General features: G+C 37.3%; 4 protein-coding genes across 4 annotated transcripts; 3 read left to right on the top strand and 1 right to left on the bottom strand.

The window, feature by feature from the left end:
- Window positions 1–764: 764 nt before the first annotated feature.
- LOC113311253 (LOB domain-containing protein 29-like) lies at window positions 765–1,583 on the top strand. Its single transcript, XM_026560094.1, has 2 exons — window positions 765–1,043; window positions 1,179–1,583. The coding sequence occupies exons 1-2, from the start codon at window positions 765–767 to the stop codon at window positions 1,581–1,583; spliced, it is 684 nt and encodes a 227-aa protein (XP_026415879.1).
- Window positions 1,584–2,040: 457 nt separating this feature from the next.
- LOC113311252 lies at window positions 2,041–3,630 on the bottom strand. Its single transcript, XM_026560093.1, has one exon. It carries the CDS (start codon window positions 3,628–3,630, stop codon window positions 2,041–2,043), a length of 1,590 nt encoding a protein of 529 aa, XP_026415878.1.
- A 3,148-nt stretch (window positions 3,631–6,778) lies between these two features.
- LOC113311251 (F-box/LRR-repeat protein At4g14103-like) lies at window positions 6,779–7,618 on the top strand. Its single transcript, XM_026560092.1, has one exon. The coding sequence runs from the start codon at window positions 6,779–6,781 to the stop codon at window positions 7,616–7,618; it is 840 nt and encodes a 279-aa protein (XP_026415877.1).
- A 268-nt stretch (window positions 7,619–7,886) lies between these two features.
- On the top strand, window positions 7,887–10,046 carry LOC113311250. Its single transcript, XM_026560090.1, has one exon. It carries the CDS (start codon window positions 7,887–7,889, stop codon window positions 10,044–10,046), a length of 2,160 nt encoding a protein of 719 aa, XP_026415875.1.
- Window positions 10,047–16,184: the final 6,138 nt, after the last annotated feature.

The raw sequence follows: 16,184 nt of genomic DNA, 5'->3' as shown, positions 1-16,184 counted from the left end.
ATAGCACATAATGATTTAAAAACACAGGGCCAGAATATACATGTATTTACAATAGACGGTAAGTTGACACTTCTTAAGGAGTATGCACAAAATTGAACAAAATAATTAATAAATGAATATATAATTGTTGCATGAGATCATCAAATTCCACCATGCGCTCAGTTACCAAATCAATATAAAACTAAATAATCCTCATTTTTGTCCATTAAATTTATAAACTTGCACCGGCCCTAGAGATATATATATGGTGAACTTGTCTTTGACATCCTATCCAACATGTTTAAAATCTTATATATTGATGTTTTGCAAATGAGATACCGTACACCTAAGTTCACGGATTTGAGCAGCAGATAGCCACCCCTCTAGAAGGTTGTCCATGGAGCTAGCTAGCTAGTTCTATTCGAAAATATTTGGTGCGCGTGTGAGGGTCCCATGGATCCATATTGCCCATCATCACAAAAATAAAATACTATAACTGGACTACTGGAGAGCCAAGCCAAATTGGGAAAGAAAAGTCAAGGAATAAAAATGAACAGCACCCATTTTGGGACTGTACTTGTCACCCACCAAGGAGACCTAAAAACAACTTTCAACTAAAACTATTAAAATAAAATACATTTGGGTAGGAGGAACTCATAGCCTTTTCTTAATTATTAAATCTCTGATCAATTATGCTTATAAAGAGAGTAAACCAAGATCTTAGATCCTTAATCAACCAAGGATAGAGAGTACTACTCAAACTTTTGAGGAGATCATATCATATGATGGGAAAGCATGGTGCATCATGTGGAGCATGCAAGTTCTTGAGAAGAAAATGCAATAATGGATGTGTTTTTGCTCCTTACTTCTGTTTTGATGAGTCTGCGACCCATTTCGCCGCAGTTCATAAGGTGTTTGGAGCGGCTAATGTTTCGAAACATCTCTCACAACTTCCGGTGCAGGATCGAAGTGAAGCTGCGCTAACTATATCATATGAAGCAATAGCTCGTATGCGTGATCCTACCTATGGTTGTGTTGCTCAAATATTTGCTCTTCAACAGCAGGTATATTTCTATGTGTATTTCATATCTTTTGTTACTCACTATTTGCTTTATTCAGTCACATCAAGTACTAAGATTACGGTACCTATGGTACCGAACACCGTTCCAGTCCTAAGAACCTACTGACTTTGCATGCAGGTGGCTATCCTACAGAAGGAGATACAGAATCTTGAAACTCAAGTAGCTGCAACTCGTTCTACCAGTGCCCCCGTCAATCATCAGAGCGTTCATACGTTTAACAACATCAACAGCAGTCCGTTCCATTTTTCTTCGTCACAACTCCATGATTGGAACTTGCATAACTCTGACCCCTCCAATTTGATGAGCATTATAAATGGAAATGTTGTGACTCTACAAATGAACCAAATATTCGGCGCAGAATACACAAATGTACCAAATTCCTGTCAGAGTGGGCAACTTGAGCAAGAGATCTTTTTCAATGACCCTTGCTGGTTGGATATCCCAACAATAAGTTTGCAGAGCAGCAGTACTGGACAGGTGATCAATTGCCCAAGCCTGCTTGACGACATACTGCTTATTTAGGAGTAACTGAATTGAATAGTGAGGTTACAAATGTGACGAGCTATTGAGATTAGATGTTAGATTAAGCTTTATAACCTTAACTCCCAAGAGAATGTATGGGATCGCAACTTCAATTGAGATTAGATATGGTATCAATTAATAATGTTATTTGCATCAACTTTAAATGGTTTATTGGATCAGATGAGTGGAGTCTCGCACACTCAAAGATAAACAAAAAAATATGGATTACTACTCAATATTATGTTTTTGCAGCAACTTGGTACAAACTATTTGAATAGAGTACACGACGACGACAAGACAAAACATGTATGCATAAAAGCAGGAAGGCTAGCAGTATATATATCTATGTACACAATTTCATTAAAATACAATCACTAGTTCAGCGTACCAGCGTCGACATCTGAACCTTTTACGTGCGAATTGCATTAAGAATTGGGAACATCAGACTTATTTGCTGTTATTGTTTGCTTGGATCAAATCCAAACCCTTCGGTAGCACTTCCACACATACATATACAACTCAGCCCAACCAAAACATCAACAATGGCTCTTTCTGTCTTGCGTTTATCAGAAAAATACAAAGTCTGCAGCAACAAAACCTTTGGCTTGGCATCAAAATTCTGCTTCTCAAAACTCCTCTCCATTTGCCATTTCACAGTATCTTGTGCCATGGGAGTAAGCCATGAAAAAGTTTGGTTCAATCTCTCTGACCAATCCTCAACTAATGCAATTTTCTCCCATTTCCCAAGCTCATGCACCCTACTTAGTTTCTTCAACCTCGGTTTGACAATTTCCTTTAAATGTGCCGGTAACAAATGATACAAATCGTCTCTCGTAGTTTCATCAATTGAAAATAGAGATTTCATACATCTATCTGATGTTAGAATCACATTTGCGTATCTTACTGCCAACCCTGAACCTCCAACAGTGGATGCTGGTGCTTGTTCTGCCAACCTCATTCCAGTACAATAACTAGCAGCGTTGTTTATACTGGCACTGGCAGTTTTTTCCAGAATACGGAAACTTAAAAGACGATTTTCTTTTAGATTACGTAGTGGTTTCATTTCTCGGCTCCAGAAATGTACAGAATCTTGTTTTGATGGAGGCTTTGAAAGTGGACCTGATTTTGTAGAAACCATCTCTGCTGCTGGTAGAGGACTAACGCGAGGACTTAAAATAAGAGGACGAGAATCTGGATAAAATCTTATCTGATGCTCTGAAAAGAAACGTTTGTGACTCGACGATGGAAGAATTAGAACCGATACGTAGGGAGCGAAAGCTTCACTGATTCGAGTGTAAACAATGCATACTGTTCGCGTCATGAGGCTTACCGTTTTGTTGAATGTCTGACCCCAAAGAGAAACCTGTCTTAGGTACCTAACTTGTTGCCGTTGCCACGTTATTTTTTGATCGAATAGATCAGAGTTACCTTTCTGTCCTGGAAACGAACGCGCATAGGTCTTCCATTGCATCAGCCTTTGTTCTGACAGTTCCATTTCTGCCAGAATTTCTAAGCCAGAATACAATTCCGATGTCGCATTTATGAATTTCTCCATCTGTCTAACGATTTTCTTTATATCTTTTGAAGCAAATGTCAATCTACTCAAATCCATAATGCCGTCTTTTAAATCAGCGTAGACGTACTCGAAATGATTCAATTGTGGGTCAGAACATCTTTTGCCTAAACGCGAAGCGGTCATTGCGAGTCTATCTATTTCTTCAATCTTCTCAGCACAAGCAAGTTTAAGAAGATACCCTTCATCTTTAGAATTCAAGTAAGATATGCCTTCTGATCTTATGATATGGTTACGGAGCTTAAGAATTTCATCGTCGGAGAGAGATTTATAAAGAGAAACAAGACGTGACATGGTTTTTGCCGTCTCAAATGCAAGAATACCGAGTTTCCCATTCTTTTCTCTGCGGAAGATATTACGTGTTTTCTTTTTAGTATGCGAATTATCAGAAAGTAAAGAAGATCGCTTCCCGTTCTTGTTCCCTACAAGGCTACTACTGATCTCTGATAACCATGTATGCACGGGTCGATTCATGATTGTCTGAAATATTGTATACCCTTGATTCCTTAATTCAAGGATAACTGTCATAAAAGCGAAGATGCAAATGAAAATGATGATAATTTTTCATATGGATTCATTGAGAATGAGAGGAGAAAAGGGTATTTGAGATGGTGAATGAAAATGAAGATGAAATGCATGATAGTTTCCAAGCTTCTCCCTGTTGTTCTTCATGCATGGAGACTCGATTTCGATTTAGTCGTATCTCATGTTTTTCTTTCTTTTTCTTTTCAGTTTTGTTGATTGTTTGTTTCGAACAATGGGAGGTTCCCAGAGGAACAAACGTGGAAGACAGATGGAAAATGTGCATAAACACAACAAACTAAAGCCTAAATTAAGCAAAGACAATAGTAGTGTTTACATGGTTGACTGGATCCTAACCAATTAACCAACTTCTAGATTGTCTTAGGCAGGCAAATCTGGTCAAATCCATCCAACCCAACTTTTGTATTTAGTTGTAGTAGAAGAGCCTAGGAAATGCTTCATAATTTTATTCAATTCTTTTCTACTCCATATATATATAGTTGTAATACAATGAGGTCAATATCATTTCCAACAAACACAATGAGGCAGTCATCAGAAAATTGTTTGAATTCCGAGCCCCATAGAAGCTGTTATTTTCATAAGAGACTGTGATAATTAACACAAAAGGTGAAATGAGATCATCTTGTCTAACTCGTTTTTTCTTATAAATTGATGGACAAGAGGTAAAGTTGGTCAAGGTGTCAAAAAATAACGTGGCCAGGCCATCCTTGGCTTACTAGCGCCATGTCAAAGAATAGATAGGCATTTGCAGAACAACAAGTGGCATAACCAGTGTAAAACCAATTATAATTTGTTTGGAAGTGTGGTAAAACCGATTCCAAGATGTAAATCGGATTTTTCATGATTTACATATTGTCTTCATGATTCTGTGTAAGTTCAGAATTAGGGTTTCTTGTGTGAAGATGTCGACATACTTTGAACACGAGCATTAACTCTTATCATTTATTGTTCAAAGATATCCTTGGTACTCAAGGTGATCCTATACCGAAAGAAATTGAGAATCTATTAAGATTTTTGGTTTTATATGCTTTAATTACCAGCAATTAATGCATAGCTCTCTAGAGAATAAAAATTAGTAATATTCATTTACTAATTGGAGATTTACTATAAGAGATTTAGAAAATGTTGGACTATATTTATTGGAAAATATTATGCATATCTTAAGAATATTTTCTGTACTGAAGATCTTCAAGACGAACACCACCTAGATCTTTGAGTTCATGTGAAAAGACAAGAAATACTTCGGAGATGAGAAATCATTGTGATAGTTGTGTGTTGTATGTGAGCATAAATTCTCATATAAAATCGACATCTCTTTTATCTCCACTATATTGTGGTCATCTGGATAAACCTAAGCTCTCACTTTATACTGTGGTCTAGGGGTGAGCATTTGGCCCGTCATCAATGGATATAACCGGGACCAATCGTATTTTTGCGGATGGATATCCGGACCGTTCGCTAATGGATTGGATGCGGACGGGATTTTTGAAATTCAAGGGATAACGGATTAGGCCCGAATGCAATTTTGAAAATTCGTTGGACATCCATATCTGCTAGCTAAGATTAAGGGCATATCCATAGTTTTCAGAAAAATATACAGATAATTTAGGAATTCTGAAGGTGTTTGCTCAGAGTGTTGTCCAAGACACCTCTATACTTACATAGATATATAAAATGCGTAGGTTCTATAAGAAGTCATCTATGTTTCCTTTATTTCTTCATTATAATTTTAACTAAAAAAGATTCATTGGATTATCCATACCCAATCTGTTTACCTGTGCATCCATTGGATGCAAATTTGTTGGATGTTGGATTGGATGCGGATTCCAAATTTGAAATCTGTAGAGAACTGGATTGGATGCGGATGAGTTAAAAAACGGTTCATACCGGCTGTGGTCATCTGGATAAACCCTAAGACGTAACCCTAAGCGGACCTAACCTCATCAAGCCAAAAGTGGCTCAAGCCCGATGTTAACTAGTACTGTAAGTTGGCCGAGTAAAAAAAAAATATTTATCATACCACTTGTAACTAGGGGTGAGCATAAAAACTAGAACCGCGGATTTAACCCGTATCCGTCCGCAAAATTGCGGATTTCACCCAAACCGCAAGACGTATGGGCCGGACACGGGTGGGATTCTCAAATCCGCATGCGGTGCGGATGCGGTTGCGGTTGTCATTTGAAAACCGCGGATTACCGCAACCGTAGAAAGAAGCAAAGTTTTCTTACCTGAGTATGAACCTAGGCCCAAAAAGAAAGAAGTGAAGTTCTTTGATCACTTAGTTAACTAAATGAATTTAGGCCCAAAGAGAAAGAAGTAAAGTCCTTAAAACACTAACTGAATTTAGGCCCAACAGATAGAATCAAAACTAAGTTAACTAACTGAATACAATCAAAACTAAGTTAAGACACTAACTGAATTTAGGCCCAACAAGTACAATCAAAACTAGGTCAAATCCGCGGTTAATCCGCAACCGGCCCGTACAATCCGCGGATCCGCAAAGATTAAATCCACGGGTGATTGGACCGGTCACGGTTCAATTTTGCAAATCCACAATTTTGACGGTTCGGTTACGGGTGACTCCTAATCCGCAACCGTCCATCCGTTACACACCCCTACTTGTAACCCCATCCGATCCAGAGGACTTACCTGTCATTTAACCTTGCTAAATAACCCGTTGGATAAAATCATTCGTTTCTCGTCCTTTTGAAAGAGAAGACGATCTCGGATCATCATACCAGTCCGATCTTCTTTTCGCGAACTTCACCAATAGAAAGGTGTATTAATCTCATCCATTATTTTTATGAGTAATCTTGGTTATGTTAATTATTATTATAAGTCTGTTTCATGAATGGGTAAATTTGTAGGATTGCATGTTACGCGTTTGATGAAACTCCTAACAGAATTTATTTTTTCCTGTCAAATGCTTGTTTGTTTGCTTAAATGGGGTAGTAGGTTGAAATATATTTAGATTTTGTGAAGTGATGAGTTCATTAGTCTAACTTTTTTCTTAATATTTGTGTTGTTTGCAAAATTATTATTACGATTTAAAAGCTACTGAAGAAGGGAGTATAACAGTATGAATGGTAAGGCAGAGGATAGGATCAGCAACTTACCCGACTCACTTCTTCACCATATACTATCATTGCTTCCAACCAGACTTGTTGCCCGCACTAGCATATTATCTCGCAGATGGAAGTACATATGGACCTCTATCCCCATCCTTCGATTTCGATATGATAAAGATAGCTCTGACCCCATATCCCCAACCTTCATTGATTATGTGGATGGGACACTGCATCGTCGTTGTTTCTCAGATAATGATATACACAAATTCTATCTCAGATCATCTCACCATTTGAATGAGTCTCGTGTAAATACCTGGATCTCCAATGTAATGAGCCGTAATGTCAAAGATTTCGGTTTAGTCTTGGAGCAAAACGATTCGTCGTGTATTCCCCAATCCCTTTTTGCTTGTGCATCACTCACATCATTGCTACTAAGAGTTCTTCGTGATATAGATTTTCCTGAATATATCTCATTTCCAAGACTCAAACACCTTCGACTTGAAGGTATTAAGTTTAGCAATGATTGCTGGAATGAGAAATTTTTCTCAAATTGCCCCGTTCTTGAAGATTTGGCTCTGCTACACTGCAGATTTCTTACGTCGATATTTTGTATTTCAATTCCTACACTTAAAACTCTGAGGATTATTGCTCAGCTTAGTATACATGACTGTACTCTCAAAATTCATGCGCCAAGTCTTTTGACTTTAATCTATACGGGGAATGTCGCAAAAGAATATGTCTTCTCAAGTCTTGATACACTAGTGGAAGCAGTTTGTCATATCCCTATGATCTATGTTCTTAGGGGCAGCCCTGTATGGGTGCCTTTAGTTAAACGTGTGCTTCACACGTGATTTAACTTTGCTAGTCGTGTGCTTCGCACGTGTGTGTTTGAATACTCTTTCTTTTTAGTCTGGAATTGTAAACCCTAAGAAGACTAGAGAAAATTATTATTGAAGTTCTACTTCCGCCTCTTTGAGGTTTTTATCTGAATTCTTGCAGTGTAGATCATGTAAGGTTCGTCTGATTTATCAATTGTAGTGTAGATCACTACAAGTGGTATCAGATTAGGTCTTTCCTTGGCACACAACATGACAGACGGTACTAGATTGAGTAAATTGGATGAAAATCAGAAGCAATTCACTCAGGAATTACAGAAAATTGCGTGAAGAAGTTCAATCCCTCAAATCTGTTAAAGGAGATGTAAACACACTGAGAACTGATATGGGAAATCAATTTCAACTTCTTCAATCTGCTATGGGTAAGAAGTTTCAATTGCTTTTCGATAATCCAGTTTTCTCTTCAGGGTACAATCATGGTAGTGATGATGGTGAAATACCAGATCCTTCATCTAGTCAGTACTTTCAGAATTATCCACAGGATAACCATCATCGCCGACTTGTTCAAACTCCTCAGTTGGGTGAAGGTCAGTTTTCCAATTACAGACCTAAAATTGACTTTCCTCGTTTTGATGGTACTAATCCTAGAACTTGGATTAGGAAGTGTAAGAAATACTTCTTTCTACATCAAATGAATGATGAACAGAATGTGCACATGGCTACCCTGTACTTGGATGGCAAAGCTGATGTTTGGTTCCAGGATTACCAAATAGGTAAGGGTATTTTGTATTGGGAAGATTTTATTATTGATGTTTGCACTAGATTTCAAGAACTGGGTCATGATAGTGTTATAGGGGAGTTTAATAAGCTAGACCAAACTAATACAGTCTTGGAGTATCAAGAGCGGTTTGAGGAACTAAAGGACTTAATGCTAGCTAAGAACCCATCTCTTCCTGAAGATTACTTCATCCAAAGTTTTATTAGTGGCTTGAAGGAGGATATAAGATTAGTGGTGCGAATGTTCACTCCTTCAACCTTACAGCAAACTATATTTCTAGCTAGAAGACAAGAATGTATCATGGACAGGAATGCTAAGGACCAGCCGAAATATTCTCACAGATTTAATTCTGGAAGTAAGACATTAATTGTTCCTAACAAACCCTCAGTCTTGTCTCCATTAGTCACTACCCCTATTGTTACTAGTCCCACCACAAGTCCTAAGTTGCAACCTGTGAAGAAACTCACTTATGCTGATATGCGTGCAAAAAGGGAGAAGGGACTCTGCTACAATTGCGATGAGTTGTACACCAAGGGTCACAAATGTAACAAACAACAACTCTATATGATAGTAGCTGATGATGAGGATGCAGTTCATTCTGGGGAAATGGGAGAAGGTTCTAGTCCTCAAATTGTTGAGTTAGAGGAATACATGGAGATCTCGGTGCATGCATTGGCTGGTAACATTTCTCCTACAACTATCAAGATTAAGGGATTTGTAAAGAAGCATGGCCTCACCATCTTAATCGACAGTGGCAGCACTCACAGCTTTCTGGACCCTGTAGCTGCTAAGAGAAGTGGTTGTACACTCACTCCTACCCCAACTCTACAGGTTACTGTTGCTGATGACAACAAATTGCTCAGTCATGCCAAATGTGCTGAGTTCAGTTGGAGTATGCAAGGACATAATTTTTCTCATGACTTACATATCTTAGAACTTGGGGGATGTGACATGGTCCTAGGTGTGGACTGGATGCGCGAAAAGAGTCTTATGGTTTTTGACTTCAAGAAGTTTCTAGTCAAGTTCCAACGCCAAGGTAAGGAGATTGAACTAGTAGGACATAAGGAAGAAGCTGCTCTTTCACAAATGTCAGGCACCAAAATACGCAAGCTACTCAAGAAAGGCAAGCAAGGTTTTATTGGGCATTTATTTTCCTTATCGGCTACCACACCACCAGATGACATTCAACCACAGATTGCTGCAGTGTTGGATCAATTCCCTACAATCTTTCAAACTCCAACATCACTGCCCCCAGTACGAGCTCATGACCACCACATCAATCTTACTCCAAATGCTTCTCCTACAAATTTACTTCCTTACAGAGTGCCATATATTCAAAAGGAGGTGATTGAGAAGCTAGTACACGAAATGTTGCAGGCAGGGGTCATTCAGCCAAGTCACAGTCCGTATTCATCTCCTGTAATCTTGGTCAAAAAGAAAGACGGTGACTGGCGATTCTGTGTAGACTACCGCAAGCTAAATGCCATAACTGTTAAAGATAAGTATCTGATCCCCGTCATTTATGAACTACTTGCTGAATTATCTGGTTCAACTATATTCTCCAAATTAGATCTCCGTGCTGGCTATCACCAGATTAGGGTTCACAAGATGATATTGCAAAAACTGCCTTTCATACACATCACGGGCACTTTGAATTTCGAGTAATGCCCTTTGGGATTACCAATGCCCCTGCCACTTTTCAATCACTCATGAACGATATTTTTGGACCCTATCTTAGGAAATTCATTTTAGTTTTTTTTGATGACATACTTGTGGATAGTCCTGTGTTTCATGTCTCTCAACTTAAAAAGCACATTAGGTAGCAGCACACTCCTTCACCATCCCTGCCAGTAGTAGATCATGAAGTCCAAATTATTATTCTACCTGAAAAGCTATTGGAGACAAGGACAATTCAACAGGGAAACCAGCTGGTCAGACAAGGATTGATACAATGGACTAATTCATTTCCAGAGAATGATACATGGGAAGATCTCTCCAACATTCGCACTCACTATCCAAAGTTCATCCTTGAGGAAAAGGATGTTTTTCAGGGGAAGGTAATGTCACAGTGTGTTTAGCTTAGACTACCACTCCAGTCCGCCCTTAGTAGTTATGTGGGTGTAGTTAGTAATTCTGTCATTGGCTGATGGTGTCCGTTAGATTGAGGACATGTGTCTATCATCCATTGAGTAGGGTTAGGCTAATAATTGATCATTTAAGCTGTAAGAAGACTCTGTTGAATGTTATCTGAAAATAAATGAAGTGTTTATCCTTGGTTGCGGCTATTATTCCCAGATAATCGTCTTGGTTCTTCGATCCAAGAGGTGTTAATCACCAGTTTATCCCTCATTTCCATTCATTTATTTGTCAATTAGTTGTGTAATCACAACATACAACTTTAAATGTCTTATGCAACTTCGAGTCAAAAATTCCTTTACCACTGAAACTCTTAAAATCACTTCTATATCATCGATTCATCCCTAATTTCTAGGGAAACTGTTCATTTCTTCTTCCCTAAAATCTCGTCCAAAAATGTCCAAATTCCAAAACTAGGATACCCAAGATTCTTAATAGGTATAACATCTGGCTCAACCTAACAGACTAAATAAGTATAGTGAAAGGAAAACATACCACAAATTACTATTACCCCTTATAGATAAGTATAGTGACAGTCTTTCTAATTGGACATCTATTTTCCTGAACCAACCTGATAGAACCATTCTGGCACATTCCGTCCTTGGAAGTTTGGCAACTCATCATATGTCTGTTTTCCAAATTCAAACTAACAGACTAAATGGATTCCATCTAGATGACATTCTGGTGGAATAAGAAAAAAGGTATTAAAGTTGTTTACTTGAGAAAAGTGGGAGAGCGTAGCCCAACCAACAGATTTAGGTGGCATGAATATTAAGAAAACTGAAATAATAAACAAGGCCTTAATTGCCAAACTTGCGTGGAGAATGACGCAATCTCCTGATGATTTGTGGGTGAAAATTCAGAAGGTAAGTATTTCAACAATTATGATCCTATGTCTGACTCGGTAAGCACTAATGGCAGTTGGATTTGGAAAGACATCTGCGAAGGTATGCAAATTTTGAAAACAAATCTCTTGTCAGGAAGTAGGTAATGGTGAGAAAATTTCATATTTGGAAAGATAAATGGGTTCCGTCTATCTCCACTACTCTTAACTCTCAAAACCGGTCTTCTAATATGATTTATGTTTCTCAATTGATTGATCATCATTCTAGAAGTTGGAATTTGCAGGTTTTACGGGCTTTGTTTGACAACGACACTGTTAACAAAATCTTAGAGATTAGAATACCCTTTAGTGGGCAAGATCACCTAAGATGGCTACCTAGATATAATGGTTTATTTTCTGTGAAGTCAGCGTATAACGCCATTTTGAAATGTAGGAATTCTGAGATAGGCTTAACCAATCAAATCCAAAAAATTTGGAGGAAATTCTGGGAAACGTTTCTTTCCCCCAACATTCTCCATTTTCTATGGAAATGTATCTAACAATGCCTTCATACTAATGATAAACTTACCAGTTTTTGCCCCAATACTAATACTCATTGTCCTTTAACAATGGCATTGATAGTTACCAACATATATTTCTTGATTGCGCCTGTTAAGAGCATTGCTCGGTCGAACTCGCATGTGTTGCTATCTCAAGCATGTTTGTCAATGTTAGTGATCAAAACTATAAGTCTTGATTTCTAGTCTACTATATCTAAGGTCTCGAACTAGGATAGAAAGTGTAGTTGAGCTCAAGAACTCCATGGAAATCATCATACAAGACGAATGACTACTCAAGGAACCGGTGGATCTTCATCGACTAAAAGGTATGTGGAGACTTGAACTTATCTATCACTCAAAAGTCTATTTATCCCTTATCTTGAGACAAAAGTCTTTTCTCTATATAGACTTAGATTATACACATTTGCTATTTCGAGCCGAGTTTATCTCGCATATTTATTTCTCGAAATATGTGTTAGTAAGCTTTCGCTTTAGCCAAGTTCATCTTTACCTAGTGACGAAAGTCGTGACAAGTTTCAATCACTTTGAAAATTTCTTACTTTGACGAAAAATAGTTTGTGAATAACAACTATAGAATATCAACGTCCTCTAAGAATGTTTCAATGATTGAAATGAGAGTTTAGATTATATAAACATTGGAGGATATAAGTATTGTTGTGGAAACACATGTATGTATAAGTCCTTATTCTTTGAACCGAAGTTTGCGAACTTTGTTGATCAAGACAACCGGCATGGTGGCGTGAGCCAAGTCCGCGAACACAGTTCGCGAACTGGCGGAAGCTCTCGTCCCGAGAGTTTCTGCTGGAGTTTGTGAACTCCGTCCGGGAACTTAAGTCCACGAACCCAGTCTGCGAACTTGAGTAGGTTATATCTAAAAACGATGTTTGTGAACTTATTCTTATATAAACTAAGGAATGCAAATTGCAAACCGTGGCTTTGTAGTACATGAACCTATTCGAGTGAATCAAATCGTTTTTGCTTCGATTGTGTCTTGTGTAGTTACATAATATTTCCTTGCAATTGAACAACTCTCTAACTAGTTCATTTGAGTCACTTGAATTAGTTATGGTGAAGAAGAATATGGTTGATATGAAAGTGATCATATGGCTAACCATTTGGTTGACTATTGTTGAACCAACAAATGTACAAGTTTGGGTATGGTTACACAAGCCTAGAAACGTGCATTTCATTTGTGTGTAACAAGATAGTTTTCGATCTAACGGTTGAAAGATATTAGCTTGAATCTAATCAGGTTTTCATCTAACGGTGAATATTAAATGCTTTTTTACCAAGCTAACATTGATTGCAAACCCTGATTCAAAGACTATATAAGGGAGAACTCTGGAAACTAGGAAGCCTAATCCCCACACCTTCTGTGTGATACTAGTTGTGGTAAGCTAGAGTCGATTCTCCTTTAACCTTTGGTTTTTTCTTCTAAACCAGGTTAACGACTTAAAGACTTCATTGGGATTGTGAAGCCAGACCGATACTACTTTCTTGTAGTTGTGTGATCTGATCTTGTTGTTTCTATCGTACAAGTACAGTTGTAATAATTGGATTGAGATTGATATCTCCGATAGGAAAGATATAAAAGTAATCACAAACACTTCGTCTCATCGTTTGTGATTCCACAATATATTTTTCGCTGCGTCGATTAAGATTATTGTGAGGTGATTGATAATACTAGGCTGTTCTTCGGGAATATAAGTTATCTCTCTAATATTTGATAAAGACTCGCAGATTTCTATTCGCTTGAGTATTATCAAATCAAGAGATTGAGATATAAACTCTTTGATATGCTTTTTATCTAGATTGAGTCTGACTGTCTAGTTGATTCTCTAGAAAGTATATTGGAGTTTGTCCATACAGATTGCTAAGTGAAATATTGGGTGTGGTTGTTGTACCCCCGCTTTTTCAATTGATATCAGAGCAGGCAAACACGTTCAAGACCTCACTAGTATGTGTTTGTAGCGATCTGACTCTATGGACAGAGGTGTTATCTCAATTAACGTACCACCAGTCTTCGATGGCTCTAATTACTTATGGTGGAAAATTGATATGCGAGCTTTTCTTCAAGCACGTGATTTTCAATCATGGGTACATGTTGTTAATGGCTATAATGCTCTCGTCGTCGCAGTTGGAGATGTAAACGTTCCCAAGCCTATTGGTGAATACACCCCTGCCGAGATAAATATTGCAAAGCAAAATTTCGTTGGTTTGAATGCCATTATACATGCCATTACCCCAAATCTTCAGACCATGTGTCAATTACACGAGGTCTAAAGATGCGTGGGATATGTTAGAAACCATATTCGAAGGTAACTCTAGTGAAATGGAATCTAGGCTTCAAAACCTTAATTCCGATTGGGAAAAACTTCGTACAGCAGATGAAGAAACATTTGATGAGTTTAATCACAAAGTGTCTGAAATTTTTAATGCAACTTTTGCATTAGGTAAGCCTATTCCTGAAAAGGACATTGTGATGAAAATTCTCAGATCGTTGCCATCTAGATACGACTCTAAGAAGCATGCCATCGTTGAGGGAAATAACCTTGATAATCTCTCCAGAAATATGTTGGTTGGGAAGCTTAAGATCATTGATCACGAACATTCACTACAAAAAACCCGAGTATTGGCAACCATACCAGTTTAGTTGCCTAAAATGAGATTCGAGTTGCCAAACAGAAAGGCAACTAATGGTAATTGCGGTGCTTAAGTTGCCATATGGGGTGTTTCCAAATGTTAAGGCAACTACCAAAAAGGCCTAGTTGCTATTCGCACCTTTGGCAACTTAGGTTGTAATAGCCAAGTACTTTATTTATTAAATGCAATTGATTAGCCCCACTAATTTTTCTAGTTGCCAAGTACTTGCCAAACATTTTAACAACAGACTTTTTACAGTTGTCAAATGGTTGCCTGACATTATAGCAACTAAGTTTATATCTTGTTCCGAATTAATGTGACACCATTTTACGAGGTCCATATTTTACATTTACAAATTTGTGATACATTTTTTTCTACGTGTATCAGTGCTTTTCAACGTGTATCAATGCTAAACTGATGTTCAAATTTTTTTGTTAAGATATGCTTAACAATTTGTGATTGCATTTTTGTATATCAATTTTTTTTTACGTTAGGATGGAAGATATTTTGGTTACATGTACATACTAAACTACATTTGTTTCAAAAAAAAAAAAAGTTACAAGATAATTGTCTAAATGGTCACAAGGTAAATTTCGGCAATACAAAAGATTTGATCGATTTGAAAATTCAATGTCACGATGGTCAATGTATTATTTTGAAGCCAATGTGGCAATTTTGGGTCAAATGGATCTCAAATCACGTTGTCACCCCAAAATGGCCAAGAGAATAGCAAGTTCCTACTTAATAAATGGAAAAGAAAGAACGAAAAGTTTCAATACATTCTCACTAATCTTATACATACTCTTAAAAAGAAAAAGAAAAAAAAAATGAAAAATCCTTGGAATTAAATATTATAAATTTTTTGGCATATCAAACGATAATTATTTCGCAAGGTAGATGATCTAGTCTTAAAATGTGTTCATGTGATTATCTAACATTATTCAATATAATCGAACAGAATCTTCAATCTAAAGCCGATCAAAACCAGCTTATAAGATGAGAGCGAATAAATTACGAAGACTGGTAAAAAAAAATTGTACATAATAAACTTAAGTAAATCTTTAAGTATGTATATCTTATAAAATCCAACGAGAACAAAATCCGATTAGAGTAGATGTATTTCAAAGTCGGATGCACTTACTAGGAATCGACTTTAATAAACTGTTAAGCATATCTTTATACTTTTGGAGGCATTTGTTTGTCTGTCGAATGTTGTAGATTTTTAAGCATATTAAATTAGATTGAATGAATTCTAAAGCCGATTAAAACCATCTTAGAATAAATTTATGTAATTCACTAAGCATATCAAATGAGAGCGAATAAATTACGAAGACTGGTAAAAAAAATGTACATAATCAACTTAAGTAATTTCATCCAAAACTAAGGATGTTGCTTTCAAAGCACAAAAGGACAATAAATTACTTGATAAGAGTAAAAAAGTGTATATCTCTGAAGATGATCACTCTGAGACAGATTCATTACATGAAGATCTTGACAAGTCAGTATCGATGATCACAAGACAGTTTAGGGATCTTCCGTTGAAGAGAAGTAAACGGTTTTCCAGAGATAAGCCTAAAGCATCAGTTAAACCTCATAATCGTATTCCTCCTAAAAACAGGG

The sequence above is a fragment of the Papaver somniferum genome, chromosome 9 (genome assembly GCF_003573695.1).
Source record: "Papaver somniferum cultivar HN1 chromosome 9, ASM357369v1, whole genome shotgun sequence".
In the NCBI taxonomy this organism is placed as follows: Eukaryota; Viridiplantae; Streptophyta; class Magnoliopsida; order Ranunculales; family Papaveraceae; genus Papaver; species Papaver somniferum.
Note: the sequence above shows the minus strand (reverse complement) of the source record. Positions and strands in the feature narration are given on the sequence as shown.